Below are 24896 nucleotides of genomic sequence, written 5' to 3'. Positions count from 1 at the left end.
TCACATAAAAATGGATATTCCAATGCTAGGATTATTTTGTACAAATGATAAGATTAAAAACTACCCAAACATTCTGTTTCTCTTCAGTAAATATTCACTGGTCAACAAAGGATACTACCTGTGAAGCTATTTTCTTTACAAAAATTGTTTTTTGGGGGGGTCACAAAATCTTGCTCCAGTAAAAATAGCAGCTCACATTAATTAAGCTTTTACCACATGTCAGAAACCATTCTAAGTTCTTTGTATACATCATCCCATTTGATCTAGACAAAACAGTGCTAGTGATAGGAAACAGTTATTTAAGTGAAAGAAACTAAAGCTTAAAAAGGTTAAGAAATTTATTCATGGCAGCACAATTAATAAGCAACAAAACCTATTTTGAACTCAGGTTATTTTACTTCAAAGCTCAGACCCACTCTACGTAAGAATGGTTCAGTGTTATTAACTGCTGGGCAAATTCATATCATTTTTCATGAGGATAATGGGATACATTCTTTTACTAATAAAATATTATATTCTGGGAGAAAAATTTTCCCTTTTTGATGTCTTAAAAATGAACAATGTATTATGTAACTATTCCACAGAGCTCTGAAAACTAAGCAAATATGAAAAGATCAAAATTCAACAGTAAATGTTTTTTTAGCAAATTTAATCTCTGCTCAATATAACTGAAAAATATCTAAACACATGATCTAAATATACTTAGTATATTTCTTTAAAGGGGAACAACAGAAACATCCTTCTACATTCCAAATACAAAACAAAGAGGTACTATAAAAGAATAATACTATAAATCTTACAATAATAAGTATTTTATAATACAAATAATTGGCACACATATATATTTTATGTTTTGTGGCATAGCTAAATTGTCATGTATCTCGTTTTTGTAATTAACTTAACTTATCTTTTTGCCAGATTGGATATATTTTGACCTGGCCATACTAGGACATAGAGCCACTGGAGACTAACTTTTAAATTATGGTTAGAATATTCTCAGTTTGAGTTAATGATACCTTATCCATAGAGAATATAGGTGAAGAATCTCCATATATGTCTAACACTGTAAAACACAGTATGACTTCAAAAATGTATAGTTGTCCTTATGTCAGATCATAGTCTTTGACCTAACTGCAGGTGAAGGGGTGACAGTGAGAGTAGGGCAGGGGAAGGAAAACAGCTGAAGTGCTAAGTAAGATTGATCTGTGACTGCAAATTGATAGCCTTTGCTGAAAGAATATGTAATCTAGTAGGGACAACGGTATTTACTGAAATAACTATACATAAGGAATATTTTTAAAATTACATTTAGAAAGCTATAAACTAAGAAAGCTATACAGAGACTAAAAACTAACCAAAACAGTCAAATCTGTTGATTATAGTTACAGACTAGAGGCTCATGGTACCATTTTAAAAGTCTGGATTTAGAGTAAAAAGAACCTGGGTTTTATCCCACTCTACCACCTAAAGTTAGGTAAATATGTAATCTAAACATCTTTGAACCCCAGAGCCCTCATGATGGAATAATTAATTCATATGCATTTGTTCTGTGGACTTGAGATTATAAATGTGTGTTCCATGCTCAGAACATACACAGCAGGTCTTCAGCTATTATTACCATTTTAAGACCTAGAAACACTATGTTTGAGCTACATCTATAAATGTATCAGTGAATGCAAAGAATAAAAGTCATATTTAAAACAGGAACAGAAATTTATGAATGTACTGAGCTCTTACATCTGAAGAACTAGTGCCATTTTCTATCTCTTCTGAAGGTCTAGGAGTCTCTTCCAGTGCAGATCTTGTACGATAATTGTGTTGATTTGCCTGTTGCTTTTTGGATTCTCCAAGATCCAGGAAATGTTCATGAGCATGATTCTGGAAAAAAGTAAATTAAACTTACTTACAGTATACTCAAAGAGCACACTTTTTTACTTTAAAAGTTATATATTTTTTAATTATAAAAAATCCATTCATATTTAAGGTATCACATACGTAGACTAGATTACAGTACCAGCTCAAATATTTTAACATTATATCAAACTAAATCACAGGTTTGTGATAGTTGAAACTCACTTGCTGATTGATAATCAGACAAAAAAAGTTTTTATAATCTAAGTGATAAAGACTTAAGGATTCATAATAACAGACCAAGCCTAACACTGAACTCTCCTGTACCCGCATCAGACTTACACAACAGACGTAAGAAGGAGGATCACAGACTGTGACGCATGCGTAACAGGCAGAGGCAAACTAGAAAACAAAATGGTTATCACAAAACTAACCTATCACTATGAGGCTTAGACACCAGGTGACTGGCTATCTTTCTTCTGCTACAGACCAGTGTGGGAAGTTTTCCACAGCAGATGAGAAAACAACTAACAATGACCAAAATAACTGAAAGTCCAACACGATTACAGAGATGAATAAATTCAACAAACACAAGAATTTACACCTGAAAAAAGAATCCCAACTTGCAAATATAAAAAATAAGGGGAAAATACTAAAATTTATCTTCAAAAAAAGAATGAGACTGCTATTAGAATTATACAATGTAGCATACAATAAATCATACAGTAAGAAAAAGGAGCACTATCTTTAAAGCACTACAGAAAATAACTCTGAACCTATATTTATATCTTCACTCCTTTGAACCTATAATTACATCCTCACTTTTTTTCCTTCTTTTCTCATTAAATTCTGTTTTACTGGATCTCAAAATTCTGTGACAGATTTCTTGTCAAGTTGTTTCCATCAAAAATTACTGATTTAAAAACTAAAACTGCCACATAAAGGAAAAAAACACGGTCCACAAAATATCCTTTCCTTCAAGGTTTTATGATGCATCATTATTATTAATTAGTCTTTCACTTCAACTTAAAAATAGCCAACTTAAGACAAATAGTCCTGAGATGGTTCTTTCACCATTGATTAAGACTGGGGTGGCAGGTACTGGGGATAATATTTATTTAGCTCTCTGGGCAGACTTGGTGACTTGCCAGCTCCAGCTGCCTTCTAGTCCACTGCTTTGATGATACCCACAGCAACCGTCTGTCTCATGTCACAAACACAAAACGACCCAGGGGAGGAAAGTCAGAGGAGCTCTCAACACACATGGGGGCTTGCCAGAAACCTTATCAACAGTGGCAGATAGCATCACCACCTTTCAAGAATTTGGGGACATCTTTCAGAAGCTTCTTCCCAGAACAGAGATCAATCTTCTCTTTCAGCTCAGCAAACTTGCAAGCAATGTGTGCTGTGGGACAATCCAGAACAGGTGCATAGCACTGACTTGGCCTGGATGGCTCAGGATAATCACTTGAGATGTGAAGCCAGTTGCTTCCATTAATGGGTTATTTTTGCTGTCACTAGTCACAATGCCATGGCGAGCATCTTTGACAAACATGTTCTTGACAATGACGTCCACACTGTCCTCACCAAGAGCTTCACTCAAAGCTTCAATGGTGCACTTCAACAGGCTCTATTTACTTCAGTTGTAATGACACTTGGAGCAAAGGTGACCACCATGCCAGGTTTGGCTCTAATTGGTCCCACAGGGATAGTACCAATACCACCTGGAGGGAGAGGCACCAAGGGCTTGTAAGATGAATTGGTGGCAAGAGACCATTCAGAGCTTTAAGCCACATGGTTCCACTGGCATTGCCATCTTTACAGGTGACTTTCCAACCCTTAAACCAAGGCATGTCAGCACCTGGCTCCAGCATGTTGTCATCATACCAACAAGAAACTGGCATAAACACTACTGTGTTGGGGTTGCAGACATTTTCTTAACGTAGGTGCTGATTCCTCAATTTCCCCTTTACTCTCCTGGCTGCAGGGTGACTCAATGGAATCCATTTTGTTAACACCAAACAAAAAGTCTAATGTTAGTCAGGACCATATTCATTTTAAGGTGATTCTCTTTTTCTCTCCAGAAACTTTCAGAATATCCTTTGTTTTAGATATTTTCAAATCTCACTATAACGTGCTTAACTGAGATTTTAAACTTTATATTATTTTTCCCTTACTTATTCTAACTGGCACACTATGCATCTGCTCAGCTTGAGGTTAATTCCAAGAAATTCTGGTTCACTATTTTTCAACTCTTCTCCTTCTACGTATTTTCTCTTCTTTGAAGACTCTTACTTAATAATGCTTATTTTACCATTATTTTACCATGTAATCTGTATATGTGTGTATATACACATATATGACATAAACACACATATATTTGTTTTTTACATTTCCCTCATTCTCTCCATCATTTTATCCCTTGTTGATGCGTTCTGGAAGAGCTCTTTCCAGCTTACTACTCACTTCTCAGTGCTCTATAATCTATTAAATCCATCCACTGAGTTCTCTATTTCAATGACAATATGCTTCATCCCAATTTCTCAAACAGAACCCTCTTCAAAACAGCTTGTTGTTACATCACGTTTCCAATATCCTCTTATCACTCTCAGAATAATATGCTACTTTGAATACCTGAATTATGTTTGGCTCTGGTTTCCTAAGTGTGTTGGGTGGTAATACTGCACTTGGGAAGGAAAGAAAAAAGCAAAAATTTAGGTCTTGCTCTGTACTCCCAAAAAAGACTCTGTATGTGTAAGAGGCGGGAAGGGTGGGTAACCTCAAGACTTGTAATATTACAAACTTGAGTTCAACCATTCCCTTCCCTCCATCTCCACTCTCCAGTTCCCTCACCACAATCAGTCTTGTCACTTCTTCCCTGCACTTTAGCTACCCTTGTAGGGGCTGTCACTTGTAAAAGCCAAGGGAAATTAAAGACATATTCACATACAAGGATACCAGATTTATTCCACACAGATTGTCTCTAAAAGGATTAGTGAAGGGTTTTGTAACTTTATAACAATTTGGGAAACTATGTAAAAGATATAAAAAAGGAAATAATGTTCAACTACAATCTCATAAGCTTTGAGTAATTTATTGTTAAGAATGTAATGGATCTTGCTTCTTTCATTTAACATAAATATTATTTACCTACTCAAATCCATTTCATTAAAAATTGCTAGTTGTTTCATTTTATAAAGCTTTACCCAAAACTTTATATTTTTTTAGGATAAATTCCAAGTCAAAAAACCATGTTTTTAATGCCTTAATACATAACACAGAAGGGAAAGCTGGTTGTCAACCAACATCAGTTCCTCTCTTCTTGCACAAAAACCTAAATTTTCGCTGTCAGAATTTCATGTGACTAAATTCTGGCCAATAGGATATCTGGCACAATGTTGCAGAACAACTTCAAAAAGCCTTCCTCAGGAGAACATATGTACCCCGTCTGTACTTTCCTCACCAATATGATCTTCCACTCTGTAGCTTTAAGTGAGAATGCTGATATCTTGAGGCATGAGGTCACAAATTCACACACAAGAGAATCAGAAAAGTTGAAAGAGCTTCAGTTCTCAACACAGAGGGCAACATACCACACTTTGACCACCTACCAAGGCTTTTATATCACAGAGAAAAACATTTCCCTAAAGAAAAATAAATAAATATTTAAGGGAAGTAAGTCAATTTAAGGTACTATAATTTGGGGACCAAATCTACCACGAAAATCAACTTTATAACTGCTTTCTAAATAGTTTTTATATTAATTTATACTACTCACCTGCACAGTAAGTGTCCCTCTATTATTAGAAGAAAAAATAACTGAGATATAAGGTGGCACCTCATAATTTGTACATCTGTAATTATCAATGTTATTGATAACCTAGTAGGTGTGCTTTCAAAATCTCTATTCACATAACATTTGAAAAACAAAAAAGAGGTCATTTTATAAACATTACCGTTCCACTTACTTTTTTCATTTAATAATAAATACATCATGAACATTTCTCCACGGCAATGGAGTGAACTCTAATTCATTTCTTTAAAAAGCTGTATAATATTCCATGGACATATAGATGTCATGACATTCTACCTTTCTTCTACAATGGACACTAAAGGTTATTCCAGTTTTTGCCACCAAAGACACTATAAATATCTGTGTGCATGCACACACACGTATACATTCTTATCAATCCTTTTCTTTCTTTGAAGTGGTCTTTGAACCACTATTGGATTAAAAAGTAATCACATCCTTTTACAACAACAACAAATCTAAAAAAGAAAAGATTATTTCAGATTATACTAACAGAAATTCTAGTGTTGGGGTCCTACTGATCCCAGGGTATGATACCCTTAGTAAAGCAAAACATAAAGTAGCAAAGGATACTTGAGTCCTTTGAAGAGTCACAAAACAGAAAAGAGTAATAATAAAGACTACTTAAGAAGGGCCGAGGAGCTCAAATAAGAAGGAGCACAAAGCTAGGTCATGAGACCAGTCATCTCTTCTTTGTTTAGATCATTGCTTAGATGGTGACTTGGAACTGAAAAGAAGTTCCATAAAGGTTTTCTCAATTTCAGCCCCAAGGCTCTGAAGCTTTCAAGCTAAGATGGTTTAAAAAAGAAAAAAGGAATAAAGAATGGGTCATTGTTATCCCTTGACACTCAAGGAGGTAAGTATGTATCTCTTTCAGATTAGGGCATAATCAATTGAAATCCACTGGACTGAAAAACTTTTCCAAGGCAGAATGACAGAAAAACCTACAAGGAACAGTAGTAGAGACAATTTACCTCTCTTAATGGAGGAAAAAAGAACTATTATTTATAGCAGGAGGTGACTTCATTATCTGCAGTAACAAATAGGTGCAAAACAGCCAAACAATGCATAGGACAAAAACAAAACCAAACACTGTTTTAGAGTGTACCATCAATGGCAGAACTAAAAAAAAGATCTTGCTTATTAGCCTTGTGATATAATTTATTAAACTCAATAGGCATACTGCAATTGGCATCTGGGGAAAAGATAAGCTAGAAAGCAAGAGATATAGTATTAAAAACTTAAGAATAATCCAAAGATAATAAAAAATTATCTATATTAACTTTTTCATTAATTAAATATACATCTATAATGTCAACATGTTTAATTACAAAAAAGCCTTAAAGTGGTCACTATACTTATGAAGCACTATTTACCTTTGAGACAGTGGGCATTTTATTCTCTTTTGGAACAGTGAAGTGTTTTCTTTTCTCTTCTGATCTGTAAGTCTTTATTTCTTCTTCTCCCTTTGCAGTTCTCCATTCTTCTTGCCTACTGGAAAAGAAATTAAAAGCCACGAATCTTAATCTATAATTTTTATAACTGATTTCTCCCCAAAGGGAATGTTCGGTACCAGAGAAGGAATGATATTCCCGATGTTTTCTTTTCAGATAAAGGCATGTGATAAAGACTTCCGAGTTTAAATTCACAGATTGTGAGCTCTGGAAATTTGGCATTAAATGACTAGAATACTGGAAAGAGAGACCCTGTCCACTTGAACTTGATATTACTGTTTCTGCTATGGTTTTTGGCAAATCAAGTTTTAAGATCTGGAAACATGGTTATTCCTAAGATAACTGCTCCAAGGGTGAGAAACAGAATTTATTTATTCTTTTAAAATTGTGTCAGTGTTGGGCTTATGCTGGGATCTTATGTGCCATATAGATAGCTGGAATCTTAAAAAAAATGAGGCACAACAGAATCTTCAGGTAGAGCTAGTATTAACTCCTGAAGCCCTGAAAGAACTAAACTCTCCAGTGAAAGGCAGGTCAGGCTTCAGCTACTGAAAATACTTCAGCTCTATCCAGGCATCAACCTGAAATTGAGCAACAGAAGTTCTGACGAACTTTAATTGCAAACTTTAATTTCATGGAAACAAAACTAACAAGGGAAAGAGAATTTTTAAATTTTAATTCCTTAAGACTTCAAACTTTTAATTTTTCCTTGGAGATACCACAGTTGGAAGGGGAAGTAACATTCAGAGATGGAAGAACTCTATAATATGACATTTTATTACTAGGGTATATTATTGTCATCAACTTATACTTAACTGCAGAATCTAATGCAGATACTCATAATTCTGAATGGAACTGAGTAAACTTAAATCTTGTGAAAAGAATGGACTTGGATTTAATTTTGTTCGTTTTTAATTTTTTTATTCTGGTATTTTAAATAAAACTTTTTGAGAAAACTGTAGATTCACATAGTTCTAAGAAATAATACAAAGAGACCCCTTGTATCTTTCAACTGGTTTCCCCCAGTGGGAATATCTTACAAAACTACTGTGCAATATCATAACATCTAGACACTGATACAACCCACTAATATTCAGAATTCTCGAGTTTTACTTCTACTTGTGTGTGTGCTTATGTGTATTTAGTTCCATCCAAGTTTATCACATGTGTAGGTTTGTGTATCTATCACCCTAGTCAAGATACAGAACATCTCCATTACCACAAAGATCGTTTGCGGTGTCCTTTCAATTACCATATCCACTTTTCTCTCCTCTTCCTCAGCCCTTCCTCCCAACAATGTCTAGTGACCACTAATCTGGCTCTCCATAGCTATACTTTTGTCATTTCAAGAATAGTCCATAAATGGAATCGGGTAATACATAACCTTTGAGTCTGGCTTCTCAGCATAATTCCTTCAAGATCCAATCAAGTTGTATATCAACAGGTTTCTCCTGTTTAATACAGCAGTATTCTATGGTGTGGGTATACTGCAGTATGTTTAATCACGTACTGATGGAAGGACAGCCGGGTTGTTTCTAGGTTTTGATTATTACAAATAATGCTACTATATATGTTTGTGCACAGGTTTTTGTGTGAAAATAAGTTTCATTTCTTTAGGATAAATCCCCAAAAGTGCAATCAGCAGATAGCATATGATATTCTTATGTTTAGGTTTTTAAAGAAGTGCTTAAAATATCTGTTCATACTTTTGCCCATTTCTAAATGGATTGTTCTGTTTACTTTGAGTTTCAAGGGTTCTTTATAGGTAATAAATATTAGCTCTTTGTTGGCTATGTGATTGGGTTTAATTTTAATTAATATACTAGCCTGACCAATTTAGGAGCCTTCTAGGGACAAACCTTTAATTACCCACCAGGGGGTATATCCCAGAAAGATTCTCAAAGGAAGAATGCTAAGCTTTGGGGGCAAAGCTCCAGGGAGGCCAAATAGCCTTTGGAGTAATGGCCATAGCCTTGCTGGACCAGAGGCTCAATGGTTAAACCCAATGAAAAAGAGATAAAAAGGCGAAGAATACTTAGAGAGAAACAAATAGGGGCCTCTACCCAACTAGCAAACCACTTCTGGCCTCTTTTCCCCTCCTTACTCATTCTCCTCCAGGGGAGCAAGAGTGAACTAATTAACTGGTATGCTCCAGAAGGAAAACCAGCTAATAAGCACGGCCCAGTCCTATGCTCTGCTGGCAATGTATTTATTTTGCTCTGCATTTTAAAGAAACAAACCAGCTGCCTCACATGGGGAGAAATACCATGGCCCAGTGCTACCTGTGTTGGGGTTCAGTATTAGGAAGCACTCATTTATGCAGATGAAAGTCACATTCTTCACAGGTGTATCAATAATAAAAGTAACATTCTGATTTCCTATCTTATGATTTTGTGTTATTTTTCAAAACTTCAGAACTATTGTTCAAATGATGGGTGTTATTTATTGCACCCTCTTCAAACCCTAACCTTAGAATTAAGAAGTAGACATGAACTCAACTAAAAATTAAGAGTTAATGTTTTTATTAAGAATATCTGGTATGTTTGTCATCAGATAAAGTTATGATTCAACTTTAAAGTTTAGGTGTATAATCCTAAAATCTAACACAAATTTGAAGTATTGTCCAATCTAAAAAGCATAATATATATAAACATTCAGATTAAAAATATTTTAAATTACATAATTACTCTTATCTTTTAAGAACCAGAAAATCCTAAAGCCACATTTGATCCTCCTCACCTTTTAAAGCTACAGTATAGTATTATAATATATAGTTGGTATTAGCTGGGGTTCATATGGACCTCATTCATGAATACTTCATTACTAAAGAATAAAAAGAAATTGAATATAAAGTTCCCTCATAGCAATGACCTTAATAGGATTACATTAAATCAATACTTTTAAACTTATATATGTATACTTTTAAATATAAAAAAGAATCATTTTAATATATAAAAATATTTATATAACCTATTACCAATAAATAATGCATTTTCACTATAATGAATGATATAGTATGAATGATTAGCAAAATCCATAAAAAACTTAATTATAACAAACTTTAAAAAACATTTTAAGATACAGTTAAACAAGATAAGCTAAGATTTAAATATGTACTCAATATCTTATTTGTTCAAACCAAATTTGTAATTCTGCCAACTCACCTTAACATACCCCTCTTCATATTATTTATATGAATCATCCTAGAAAAGGACATATACTTGAATTTAACTTTTCTCGAGAGTCATGAATAATTTAAAACACTAGCTCTTCATATTACTCCAAAGACTATATAATTCAAAATGAATACAAACAACTGTGCTACATAAAAATTCACAATTCCTCTTACCTGGCTACACCAGCTGAAAGCTCAGGTACTACCACCCTTCGACTCCAAGCCACAAGATCCCGCTCTGTGGCTATTTCACTTCTTGGTGCATTACTATGCATTTGCCGTACACCTTCGATTTGTCCACTACGCCTTAGTCCTACATTAGGTGGTGAATGGACCTCTGAGGTAGAACTTGCAGAGCCTAAGTGAAAAAATTAATACAGTAAGTTCTATTTAGAGACACTTCTCCATTAGCTTGTAACAGGGGGGAAAAAAACCCCAGGAAAAAAATTCCACACTGTCCTCCACATGAAACTTCATACCGTGGCAAGTAATTAAATTACCAAATTAGGAACTAAACCACAAGCAAAAGCTTAATGAAATAAAACATCATTATTCAGTTGATTACATAAGTTAATGAATCGTAACTACTGACTGTTAAGCCCCAAAGATGTAAAATCATTACTTAAAAATGCCCACTGTGTATTTTTGGGAAACTATGTAAGAAGCAAAGAGAGACAAACCCAAGGAATTTATGGTTCATAAATTTGTTTTAAATTTTCTCTTAAAGTATAATAATATACAACAATAAGGGTGATGAGATGTTTGAGAATGTGACTTTGAATGTTATTTCATAAATTACTGAATAAATTTATTTTTAAAGTTTTTCTAAATTCTACGTGCTCATTATAGGAAATCTGGAAGAATATACGTACGAAAAACTCATTATCCATAATCTGAAACCTTATATTTTGAGTATTTCCTTAGGTCATTAAATAATCTTAAAAAATATGATTATTTTGGTAGCCTAATATTTCATATTATGGATTTATCATAATTTGTTTAATCACTTCTCTATGTTGTATGTTTATAGACGGTATCAGGTTTTTAAATATTTCACTTAAAAGAACCACTGCTTACCTCTACTTAAACGGCTGGTATTACTGATACCTGCTTCACCAGAACGTCTCAGGTCTTGCTCCTGTTGTAGTCTTTGAATCATAGTGTCCAGTGGGCTGATCTCCTGGTTTGCTTGCTGACTTAAAACCTGGTTCAGTCCTGTGTAAAACCACAACAACACTGAGAATGCTTCAGGCAGCTATTCAAACTATTTTATTCATCAACCTCAGTTTGAGTCCAGAATTAAACATAAATTTTGCTTGAGTAAAAGACCTAAAATGAGCAACTGTAAATGATGGGAGGAAAAATGAAAAAAAAAAAAAAAAAGGAAACATGCCCCCCTCAATCTTAATTAAAGATAACGATGATGATTTTACTAAGTGCTTACCATGATCCAGGCACTCACACAATCCTAACAATAACACAATAATGTATGTATTAATTTTACTTTACAGATGAGAAAACCAAAATAACTATTCAGAGTCATACACTGAGTATGTGGCAAAGGAAGGATTTCATCTTAGATCACCGTTTTTTTCAAAAAAAGGCAAATCTGATTACCGACTTTCTCAAAAAGCCTTACTGCTTCATTCAACAAATTCTTGAGTGTCCAGTCCACTATGTATTAAGAACTATGTCAAGGAACTGAGGACCCAGTGGGAATAAGAAATATCAAGGTCCCTGACCAGAGAGCTAATGTTCTAATGTGGAAACTGAACAATAAACCCATACATAGTTGCAGACAGTGAAAAATGTTGCTAACATAAAGAAGGTGATGAGAAAGAAAAGGGAACTACCTATGGTGAATCAGAAAAGTCAAAGAAGCCCACTTTGAGAAGGAAGCATTTGAACTGAGACTTCAAGAAAAAGAAAAATCAGTTATCCACGTGAAGAGCTAGAATACAGTCTGAACAGAAGGTACGAGCTGGTACAAAAGCTCTGAGGTATGAGGCACTTGGTGATTTTAACTCATCCTACTTTTCCAGCGTCAACTCTCAACCATATCAGTCATATAAGACTATCTGACTCTAGTCTCCGAACAGGATACACAGATCTTTATGTTTGGGAGCTTTTAACCACTTCAAGTACAAATGTGATAAACACTAACACCATTCAATCACCAACTAAAATGTCATCTCTATGACATGTCCTATGTAAAATCTAGTTTCTAAACTATCCCTGAAATACCTAATAGAATGAAATGCTATGTAAATTGTTGTAAATACAATGTAAATACTATGTTAACAGTTGTCCACAAGTGGCAAATCCAATTGCTTTTGGGAACTTTCTGAAGTTATTTTTTTTCCTGAATATTTTCTATGCGCGGTTGATTCCACGGATACAGAACCTGGGAATAGAGAAGGCCGACTGTGCACCTATCTTACTACTCTGCCCAACACAGAAAGATAAGTTACTTCCTCAAAAGCATGATTTGTCTTATCTATCTTAATTTTCTGATTCTAAATCTAGCACAATGCTAGGAATATAAAGATGCTCAGTCCTACTGAATGAGTAAGAAAATGTGCTATGAGATATATGCCATCAGAATAGAGAGCAATTAATATTAGGTGTGTGGGTATGTAAGTGAGGACTTGATGAGATCAGACTTTTAGAGTGCACTGCTAAGGTAAGATACAAAGGACATTCTGAAATGAAGAAGCACTAAGGAAAGTATAAGAAAAAGGGAAATTACATGTATTAAGCATATAATGTTATTTCATTTTATTAAGAGAAAACTAAAATTCAATGGGATAAAATAACTTGACCAAGGTCACAAAGCTAGAAAGTGGTAAAAGTAGACAGAGTTAAAAATTTAAATGCCTGTGGGTGCCTCTTTCCCAATATGCTGAGAAAACATCTCATGTTTGAACACTGATGAATAATCTGATATAACTCAAATTTACAACTGAGGAAACATTTAAAATGTACTGTTCAGTGTAGATGTAACAAAACCACATTGAAACCAATTTATTACAATGGCCAATATCTATTTTTACCTAACTCTAAGGGATTGCCCCAAATAAATTTAACTATAGATCTAGGTTTGTAAATAGAAATATAATTAGAAACGATGCTAAAGCTTTCCCAGGAAGTATTTTTCTTTTGTTCTATGTTTATATTTTTGCTTAATTTTTAGGGTTACAGACACAAGGATTAAATGAGACATTATTCATGAAAGCCCTTTATAAACTGTCAAATGGAGGGGAAAAACAACAATCACAATAATTAAGCAGCAGGTATTTTAATAAGCAAGTCCTTTCCTTATTTCGTTGTGCCTGAAATCCCTGTCTAGGTACCTATGTGAGACCTAGGCAAGACCTGATTCTTGCCAGTTCCCTAGTAAGGGAATAAAGACATTTATCTTAATTTCAGTCCTATGATCAAGACTTCTCTAATAATTGAGAACTCTCTCATCTGAATGCCTGCCCAGACTTCTTGAATCCTGCCTGTTCTTGGGTTGAGTTCACGCTGTGTTCACATACTGAAACACTTCAGTTTCTCATACTCTAGATCCTCAGGTCTGCTGGCCTGTACTACTCTCTACAGTTAGCAGCGGGGACTCTTCCTCTAATATTTCTCCTCACCCTCCATGCTTAACGGGCATGACTAGTTCCAAGAGCAGCCCCACCTATCCAATATGTCCACCTTCATTACAATTTCATGCCCAATCTTTTAAGATAAACAAAAGATGGGTTTGCTATAATGTAATGAAATTGATTTTCTTCTGTGCTGCTTACAGAATCTAAATTCATTATTTAGAAGTTACTTATTATATATTATATCCCACAAATGTCCTTTATACCAACTTAAAATTTTGTCCATTTATTCTAGAGTCAAGAACTTAAACTATTCTCATAAACATTTTTCTAGTCTAAAATATAACAAAGATTCCTAACTGCAAAATTGGTTTAACCTTCTTTACAGTCTCTCCATTATTTTCACTTAATAAATTAGTGCTATTTTGTGAAAAGCAGGCAAGAAGTCTGCAGACCCTGTCTTCATTTCAACTCCCATTCAATTCTTCGACTAACCTGACTTTCACCCTCCCTTACTACGCCCTCAAAAGCAGCAATATTTTTCATTCCTATCTTACTTACAATCTTTTAATAGTTGATCACTTCTTAAAACAATCTTCAATGTGAATAGGCTATCTAGTCTTATTCTCTCTGCCATCATACTACATTATTTGCTTTAATAACATAATTTTTAACTATGTATTTGTTTATAACTGTTATAATCTAACTCACTCCATAAGAGCAAGGATCACATTTGTTTAACTCACTACTGAATATCACAGCTTAGCAAGTGTCAGGGCCAGAGGAGATTCACAATGTATGATGCTGAATGAGTGAATAAACTGACTCATCTCATACCAAATATACAGACTTAATCTATTAGTACCCAAAAGGTTATAAATATAGACCAAAATTATTGCTCTAAAGCTCCAATGCCCCTTAATTGTCTTGTAATACTTAAGCATTATTCAAAGAAATTTAAAGAAGCATAAAAAATCATTTTACTTCTCATTTTTCAAAATAAGTAAAAACATCAGTTCTACCCAATTAGCAATTTTGTAAGACTTCAGTAGAAAAAGGACAATCTGGTTGTCTCTGAAAATAAGCATTTACCTGAGGAAGTTACTCCCATCTGAGGGATAAGTTGTTCTTCCCTACAATTTTCACGACCGGGAACTAATCTTTGATATCTTGATGGATGAGGGTTACCATCGACATCAACCAAAAAAGGGGGTGGCATGAGATGAGGTGCTTGCTGAGTCTGCTCATCTAACACAAAATTGTTGGCATCACGGATAAGGGGCCGATAATCACTATGAAAGAACATCTGATCTGCTATCTATAAAAAGAAAGGCCCATAAAAGATTGAACAAAGAAGAATTTATCGTTATAGATTTCTAATGAAAGGCAAACACCTTAATATATATCATGGTATTAAGCAATAATATAAAAGAATATTATTTTCTTGAATTAATTGTAAATAAGTCTAATTTTCCACATTAAATTTTATGACCAGAAAAGTAGCTGTTCTGAATTTTCTCTAGAAAAGGAAGAGGTTGTATACATAAAAAACATTAAAAGTAAGTTATATAATTCCAAATTAAATGGTAAAATTAAATCTAGGTATAAATCTTTCAAGCAGTACTCTTACATTCACAGAACTATCATGCTTTATCTTATTTTTAAAATTATTAAATATGGTAATTATTTGTTTTAGCATTTTGCAATGGGAAATCAACAAATCTATTCTTTGAACTTAACTCTTTAAGGAAATCACTTACAAAATTTAAGAAAATCCTTAAGTATACAGTAAGCATGGTTTATATAATAATGTAAAAAATTAACATGACATGCTTTTCTAAGAGTTAATAAGCTTTTTCTCCCAAATTTCTGAAATAATATAAAATTAATAAGAACTCATACCTGACACATCTGCTACTTAAAATTTCATTGGGTAATGTGGAATTTATTAAATTTGAATTATTCAATTTTTACTATGATAACCTTTTATACCACTCACCACAAATAAGCAATTTAAATCTTTTAGTCACTAATCTCAGATATGGTCTTTAATATTTGAAAATATTAAGAGTAGGCCATACATTTTTGAGAACCACATGAAAGCGAAAGAATTGTACCCCAGATAAATGCATATTATCCATTTTACATAATTTCAAGAAATCTCTCCACAGACACTCCCCACACCCACCTTATATACCCCAACTTAAGAACTGCCATCTAGCTCTAATGGGCTAAGTAAAAAGTTATTTCTTCTGAAATATAAAAAAGATTATTATCACACACACCGCCTCAAATACAACCCCTAAACATAATGCATGGATTTAAAAAAAAAAAAAAAAAAGAACAACCAAAACAAACAACTATAAGAAGAAGATACACAGGTCATCATACTCTACCTTGTCGTATTTGCTACTGGAGCCAAAGCCAAAAATTAAAAGATGTCCATGAGAGTCTGTGCATGCAAAATGCTGACCATCAGGAGAGCATTTGCAGTCAAATACTGCACCATGTCCTTGGCCTTCAATCTGAAATGTATTTAACCAACAGTCAGAAAACTGCCATTAAAATATGAAGAGCTGGTTGATCACTATTGTTACTAGAATTGTAATAATAAAAGATATATAAGTATATGTCCTAATGAAGTGAAGATTAAGTATAGCAAACACAGTATAGTAACAAAATTTGTGAATATGCATGAAAAGTGCCAGATTAAAAGCCTTGAAGAACCAAGCATTCTCTCTTTATCCTTAGACCAGACACAATTCAGGAAATAAAACACACCATTCTCCCCCGCCCATAGTATTCTGCTTCATGTCTTTAACCCAGATTTCAAATGTAATCGCACCTTACAGTCCATCTTATCTGCATTTAAATCAAGCCCTTTCGGGAAAGGCTGACAGTGTGAAGTAACCATAGTGATTTTTTTTCTAACTCTTGAAGTAATATCTAGAGATCACTGCTCACAAACCAGTTTTTCTTTTGGTAATAAATTCCCTTGATGTTCTGACTCTTTTTTTAAATGGCGAATTTCAAAGGTTAAAGAAAAGGTTTTTTTTACCTGATAATTGTTTTCTGTTTTCCAGTTCCATTAATCCAGAACGAATGGGTTTCTCCCTGCAACCTGTCAATCAAACAGAGGTGGCCAATCACCACTCTGAATTTTTTTGCTCTCAGTGCTTCTTCAGACTATGTCCCAGTTGAAAACTTCTTTAGCAGTGTTCTGAAAGAGGTAAAAATTCTAGCCTATCTAAAGCACATCTAGGGACTGAATTTCAGAAAACAACTAAAATAGGGAGTTGACTCCCTAACAAATAACAACTAAGGATGATTTTCAACAAATGTGACTGGATTTCTGGATTAGCAGAATCGGAACACACACACATTATCAGGTAAGAAATGCCTCCTCTCTGTTCCGGTATCCACTGATCTAGAACAAACTGAGTTTTATCAGTAATATCCCAGGATCTCAGGAAATGCTTAGAAAAGAGAGAAGTGGTAATTTTCTTTCTTTAGTGTTAAAAAATATGGCATAGGGATGAATGCATAGTTCACCAAGTACAGAAGTGAAATTAAAATTTAGAAGAACAGTTGACTTCTTAAGGAATGTCTGCATTTTGTCAAGAGAAAACATTGCTCTAAAAGGAAGGGCTCCGCCTAACAAATGTATATAATACCAAAAATGGGTCTGCCTAAAAAAGAAAACTAGTTTTTCCTTTGGCTTGTTGAAAAGAAGGAATGAGCAGACTGGTGTTTATTAATGCTATTCTGAATGGTAATAATGATGGAAAAGAAGTAAGAATAACTTTCCTTAAAATTTAATATGAAAGTAATGTCTGATACATTTAAAGATTTACCGCAAAAGCAAGAAAATGAGTAAGTCAAACAGGATCATTTCTTGCTTGTGAAGAAAGCTGGAGGATACAACAGAGGAAGGGAACTGATTCCAAGTATACTTCACTACTTTTCCAGGTTAACGTAGGGGAATTAGCAGCCATATAGCTTCGTATTTGCCAAAAATGAAAGGCAAGTAGAAATGTCAGGATTCAAGCCTCTATTTTTCAGTGTTTTCTAGGCAAATAAAAAGTTACATGAACTGTTATAAATAAATAATGAATTACATGAACAAAATTTATCTCTACACAGAATTTTACATAATGAACTCAAGACCAAAGAATTAAAGTTCTCTTGGATGCACTGTTAAGTGTTTTGTTTATCTCAATTCACTCAAAATTTCACAAAAGACAAAGAGAAAACAAAAAACCCCAACCACTTAAAAAATCTAACATAATAAATGCTTCTTGAACTCTAATACTGTAAGTCTAAGTTTACGATTCTAACTACATAGTAGAACAGAGGAAGAGATCTGAAAGTCTGACTCAGCAACACCGAAGGATATCTGATACATGTTCGTAAGTATGGCATCCTTCATAATGCTTAGGCAATCTTCCTCTACATTTTTTGCGTGGTGGTGAGGATTAGTCAACCCTATACCTGTGCTATCAATGTTGCCATATTTACAGTTAGTAGAAGATCTCGAAAAGAATACATAGAGAGGTGGAACTTACAAAGCTCTAAAAAAAAGCAAAGAAACAATAGCAATCCTATTGAAGATCACTGTGTTTCCTATATAGTAACACATGCCACTGTGAATATGGCAGGATGGCACCCATTTTCTTGGTATAAGCCAACTGTGTTACTCCAAAGTGACTCTCTATGTGGAGAAAATGAAAGTATACTTACTTCAAAGGTACCTTATTTGGATTAACTATCCATTAAAGAAGACAATGGATCTGCTTTACTTATGAACCAATTAGAAAAGGTACCCATAACCATATTATCTAAAATGTCAAATTTATCTTTAGAAAAAGCTCCTTAGATAATAAACAGCCCTAATTACAAAATGCTATCTAGGCATTCCAGTTGATACAAAAGTAGGAAAATATTTTACTTTCCTATATAACTAAATATACCCTAGCTATTTTTATGATTTATGCTGATTAAATAAGCCCCCCCACAAAGTTAAATATTTCTCTCTGAAAAGGATTTCATCTTCTTCAACCAGGGTCATAGTATTTACGATTAAGAATTCCTAAAGAAAAAATTTAATGAAGGCACTATTTGAATATGCTTGTTCAATTAGAAAGAAATGAGGTTGACACTCAAAAACTAAAAGGAAGAAAATATCTTTTCTATTCTAATATTAAAGTTATATGAACCTATATTGTGTATCAACTATACTTCAATTAAAAAAAGTTGTGTGAACCTATCATAAAATTATTGCTCAATAAGTCAAGATAAAATTTAATATTGTATATTACTTATGCTAGTACTTATAGCATGCCACACTAAGTTTAAAAACAGAAAGAAATGAATAATAACAAATTTGCAAAATAAGTGAATTACAGATGAACTACTCCCCTGATAAAATCAAGTATGCTTGCTAAACATTATTTGCGACATATGTAAACAAAGACCACATAATAAAACTCATACAAGTTAAATCACAATAAGGAAAGCTGAGAAAACGCATGAGATAATATTTACTAGTAAGTGCAATAATTTCAAGAATAGGAGTTAAAAGAAAACAGAAAAATGTATTCAGTGATTATAGTTATTTTGTTTTTTAAAGAGATGAAAAGACCACACAAGTTAATATAATGATTCCTTTGTAGGAAAATTCTCATACTGACTGAAGAGTTCTAGAAATACTTCCAAGAAACAAGCAGCACAATCTTAGAGGTTTATACTGAACTTGGAAAAATTAAATCAGTACAAAGACTTATGAATTAAGAACGCTAATGATGACAGAATTGTCATATTTAATGAAGAATACTAGTACCTTTTTCAAGGCAGAATAAAATCCACAACTTCTAATATAATTTTTGTAAAGCAGAAAGATGAATAATTAAAGGAGACAGAGGAATGAGGCCTAAGACTAAAGAGACTTCTTCTCCAGTAATGGATAAATCATGTAGTATCTCTGGGAAATTACAGAGATAATTTAAATGACTAAAGTCTACTAAAATCCTAACACAAAGTATCTGGGAAGGCTTTTTAGAAGAATTGGACAATCTGGAAATGAGGCATGTTAAAAGCACCAGAATGCAGACTACAATTATAGAGTCTAAATTATATTAATCAAGAGGAACTATACATTAAACTGATTATGAGAAGTATGCACTCCTAGTGTAACTCAACACAAATCAGGAAGGTCAAAAATATGGACTTTCTTAGGCAGAATCATCCCCTTAGGGACTTATTCCAAGTCTATGATCAGTGTCAATTTTGGGGTCTCTTTCATTTTTTAAAATACATCACTGATTAGAAGGGAGCATCTTACCCAGAAAATACTCCACAATTTTAAATTATGAATCTTTTAAAATACTCTAATAATTTTATGAGACAGACTCATATCCCAAGAATAAAAGAGCTGAGAAACTAAATTTATGCTGAGAATTACCCTTGAAAGTCCTTCCTTATTTATAAAGAACCTTTAAAGCTTATCAACCTGGGGGAAAATAAACTTAATTAAACATGTACACTAGATACTGGAGACAGACACTGTCATTCTTGTGATGCAAATATGCTCTGGTCACCTTCTAATTACTACTACAGTTACAAGTGTAAACACAGAATAGATCTTAAGGGAAGATATCCACACTGCAATAGTCCAAGTGTCATCAAATTAAAAGATCATTCCTAAGTAAATGTTTCCTTTAATATTGAAAATTCTTTTATTAATGGTAACATTATTACATATGAATTAAAGATAGCTATTTAAAATAAGTGGTGCCATGATAAGTAAGTTAATATTAAAAAGGAAACTGTTATAACTGGTTTGATAAAACCAGTAGATACATAAAAATGATTCTGAAGAATCAGCTTTAATGTTCATCAGAAGAAAAATATATTATCAAAATAACTCAAATCTTCAAATTTAACAGCATCTTGTTTACTCAAGTTCTGATTTCTCTGAGGGAAGTAATACTATTAATCAAGTCCTCCTTGAAATTTATTCTTCTTCTTGGGCTCTCTGACATTATAATAGCATGGTGTCTTTCAAACACACTTTTCAGAGACTATGATCTCTTTCCCAGAGATCTCTCTTCTCCACTGCTAAATATGACTAAAGCTGACCCCTTAAACAATGAAGAGGGATAGAGGTGGACCCTCTGCACAGTCAAAAATTCACATATAACTTATAGTTAGCCCTCCATTATATACAGTTCCTCTTTATCCGGTCTGCATCTGTGAATTCAAACAACCACAGACTGGGTAGTACTGTAGTATTTACTATTGAAAAGAACATGTAAGTGGACCTGCACAGTTCAAACTCATGTTGTTTGAGGGTCAGTTGTATTTCTAAGTTTAGTTTTAAACCCTCTACACTACCTTCTGTATCTCCATGAGGAGGTAAACATCATTCTAACATTTCTTTCTTTCTACTCCTAGCCCCACCAAGTAGTCTATACCTTCAAGTGCCGGCTGGCCATTTCCACAAAAGTAGTCCAATACTACACTACAATAAACATATAAAAAAAATCAGTCTTCTTTCACATCTTTCATATTTCCATTAATAGTATCATTAAGATCACCTATGCTCAATACTCTCAATACATATGTTAAAATTTTCTGTCACTCTCTAGCCCTAATGAGTCACAAAACAAGTCCTATATATTTTTCTTTCACAAATTTACCACCTGTCCCTATAATGTTTCATTATAATTTCACTAAAAAAGTAGATCTCCCCCACCTATCCAATTTCATACCTGAAATATTACCACTAGCAACCAAATTATTTTTCTCTTAATTTTCTGGAATATAATTTGCCGAAACCCCCACTATGTTAACTATTCTTTATGCTTACAAGATAATTTGAGGCCACCAACAAGCCACTACAATTTATGCTTTTCATTTTATTACTCATTTTTCAAAATCTATTTCAGAAAAACTTTCTAAATTACTCTATGAACATGTCTTAACATTTCTTATTTGGCTACTTAAACATAATAGTCCTCTTACTTATAATTATTTTTCTTCTGACACAATTTTATCTTCCAAGGCATAATTCTAATTCTTCCTCCACTGATCATCCATCTGGAAGTAATACTTACGTCTTTAGATATAGCAATGATCTTTTCTCATATGTCATGCTACCATTTCAAACTATTTATCAATACCTATCTTTTCAAGTATATTTTATCTCCCTAACTTAACTGCAAGCTGGAAAAAAAAAAAAAGACTACATCTTATTCTTCCACATGGTCCCCATATTTTGTGCTTACGTACAAAATAAGCACTTAAATATTTGCTAATCAAAACTTTTTTCAACTGTATGTTTACATTCTGTGTAATATTCTATACTTCTTATAACTATTAAGTCTCAAATATCCATGTGATAGTGACTCATAGAACATATCAAAGAATTACTACATAAAAATAATTCACCAAATATAGTATGACAAGCTAGAGACAAACTTACATTCATGGCAAAAAATCTTAAGGTATGTCTTTGATACCAAGATACAGGTGAGAGACAGAGACAGAATCTAAAGAACCCCAGACACCTGAAAGAAAATGACAATAACTCAAGTTTATAATCAGAAGACTGAAGGTAATTTTATATCTAGAGAGACTGAAACAAGGACTGGAGAAGCATCAAAGAATCCTTTTAACAAACATTGTGCAGGTATATGACATCCTGTTAGATGATGATAGACAGCAAATGAGATAAAGGGAAGGAAGGAAGAAGAGAAAGAGAAGAAGAAAAAAGAAAAGAGAGAAAGGAAGAGGATGAAAGATCTTCAAAGCTTGATTCACAACAGAACATGATATGAGATACACCTATTTTGAGCTTCTCCTTCTCCCTTTCCTATACACACAGGTCCATTCTCCAAAACTAAAATAGAGGTCACACTGAGAACATGTTAATGTCAGAAGTATGCATGTGCAAAAATTCTGAGTGGTGGATTGGCAGCCTCTGCTTGTTTGGAACGTTGCAAGGAGAAATATATTGTTCTGGATTAGTGGACACTGGAACATTTTTTTTTAAAATCTCTTAAGTAAAAGAAAGGTTAACAATTATAAAAATAAGGAAAATTTAATTAAATAAATAAAAATTGTTATTTGGAATTTACCCATGAAACAACAAAAGCAAAGCAAAAATCAAATTCAGTAAAATTGCTTTCTAGCCAGACATACTGTACTCTTCAATTAAAATCAAAACCAGACAAAAGGCAACAAACCATAGCTCTGAGTAACATTACAGAAATAGATATGGAGAGAAAGACAGACAGACAGACATAGACACAGCTAGAACAACGGAAATAGAGAAAAGAGAACAGAAAAGATAAAGCAAAAATACCAGAGACGTGAGGGAAGCTACTAATGTGGGGGCCTTCTAATCCCACTCCAAACATCTTTTATTTACTGTCTAATAATCAATGGCCTAAAACTAAGACATTTCAGTCTCTTTTCATATCTTTTCAAATTAATTTAGTATTTATTTTGTTAAATCTGTAGTTAAAACTTAGCTGTACCGTGATAATTTAAAGGGAAAAAAGGCTATAAAACAACTCTGTATTTAGGAACATTTATGCTTGTATTAAACTTCTAAATTTGCCTACCCCTTTCAAGGAATGGGGCATATTACAAAAGCACTCAATTTCAGTTCAGACAGTTTGCACACATTTTTTAGTTATTTTGGGGAATAATTTATCTGCCTCTTAGCACTTAATGGGAGTTTAGAACTGTTTAACTAAAATTTAGAACTCTTGTCCAAACAAGGTATACTGATGTTTACCTCCTGCCACTGCCTAAGACAAAACATGGGCTTGCTCAACTATACACAAATAGTTTGAAATATTCTTATCATACACTATTAGCTTTCAATAAAATATCCTAAAGTATTCCACTTTTGCCCTGACACTCAAGTTATACAAGGTCTGTTCAGCTGAAATATGAATAACTGACAAAGTTTTTATATGAATGTAAATATGAGTTAAAACTTAAGGCCTAGAATTTAGGTTTTGGGTTTTTTTTTAAAGAATAAAGTTATCTTCTGTTCACAATCTTATCTACAATGTTCTCTTTAGCTTCTTTCTCTAGTTCATTAAAAAAACAAAAGAGAGTTCAGGCCTTCCAACAAATGCTTTTAAATGTTTATGTTGAAATTACTTTATTTTATTTTTAAAGATGAGACAACACGGGGACGAGGGAATGCAAGGAGGATGTATTATCTATCCTATATCATGCCTTGTGTTATACCATCTAATTCGTCATACACTTCTTCTAAGTAACAAAATCAAACCCAACAGCCGCTCCCCAGCTGCTTTTATCACACAGATCCTCTATTAAGAAAAAAGTTAGCAATGAAAATGAGAAAAATAACCCCATCAGTTTTTCTAGACAATACCACCACCAAGTTGAGAATCTCTTTATAAGATTTCAAAATGAAATAAATTAGGGGATTATGCAAGCATACAAGTAATTAATTAATGTATCTTTCTCTCAATTCTCAATCCCAAATCTTTTAATCTGTTTATAGATTTAGGCTTTATTCTTAAAATAAAAAAAATTTTAAAAACTGCTTGATATAGGAAAAAAGGAATTAGAACATTTATCTGAATGATGAAATCAGGTATAATATTAAAAATTATTTCATAATATTTTAAAATTTATTAACCTTTTTAATAAATGTATTTATTAAAACATAATTACTATAAATCAAACATGGGCTTTAAAAATTCAATGTCTCTCATTTTTGAAAATATAAGAATTTTTATTCTTTCAGAAATTTTTAAAAAGATTTTTAATTTCTGTAATAGGTGAGAAAAGTACAGTAAAAATGCTTAATACAACAAAATGCCTTGTTACATGATTTCATTACCTTTTGCAAAGGTATTATAAATTTCAAGTAGAAAATTCAATTATGATAAAAAGGACCAATATTAAAGCAATATTCTCAAAATATACTTGATAAAATCTGTATTTTTAAGAATTTGCAAATAGAA

The 24896-nt window shown here is 33.2% G+C and overlaps 1 protein-coding gene and 1 pseudogene across 4 annotated transcripts in view; both read right to left on the bottom strand.

Moving 5' to 3' along the window:
* PHIP (pleckstrin homology domain interacting protein) overlaps positions 1 to 24896 on the bottom strand; it is a 125929-nt gene that overhangs the window by 41996 nt on the left and 59037 nt on the right. For 3 of the 4 annotated variants that reach the window (XM_031455963.2, XM_031455964.2, XM_064486929.1), the window contains exons 16-21: positions 16281 to 16409; positions 14977 to 15202; positions 11369 to 11506; positions 10466 to 10649; positions 7039 to 7156; positions 1738 to 1878 (exon numbers count right to left, since the gene is read on the bottom strand). In XM_031455963.2, coding sequence (XP_031311823.2) covers positions 1738 to 1878; positions 7039 to 7156; positions 10466 to 10649; positions 11369 to 11506; positions 14977 to 15202; positions 16281 to 16409 — 936 coding nt within the window. The remainder of the gene's footprint in view (positions 1 to 1737; positions 1879 to 7038; positions 7157 to 10465; positions 10650 to 11368; positions 11507 to 14976; positions 15203 to 16280; positions 16410 to 24896) is intronic. The other variant, XM_031455965.2, reaches the window with a different exon arrangement.
* LOC135321567 (elongation factor 1-alpha 1-like) lies at positions 3050 to 4668 on the bottom strand (annotated as a pseudogene).

The sequence above is a fragment of the Camelus dromedarius genome, chromosome 6 (assembly GCF_036321535.1).
Source record: "Camelus dromedarius isolate mCamDro1 chromosome 6, mCamDro1.pat, whole genome shotgun sequence".
In the NCBI taxonomy this organism is placed as follows: Eukaryota; Metazoa; Chordata; class Mammalia; order Artiodactyla; family Camelidae; genus Camelus; species Camelus dromedarius.
This window is presented reverse-complemented; position numbering and strand designations above follow the sequence as displayed.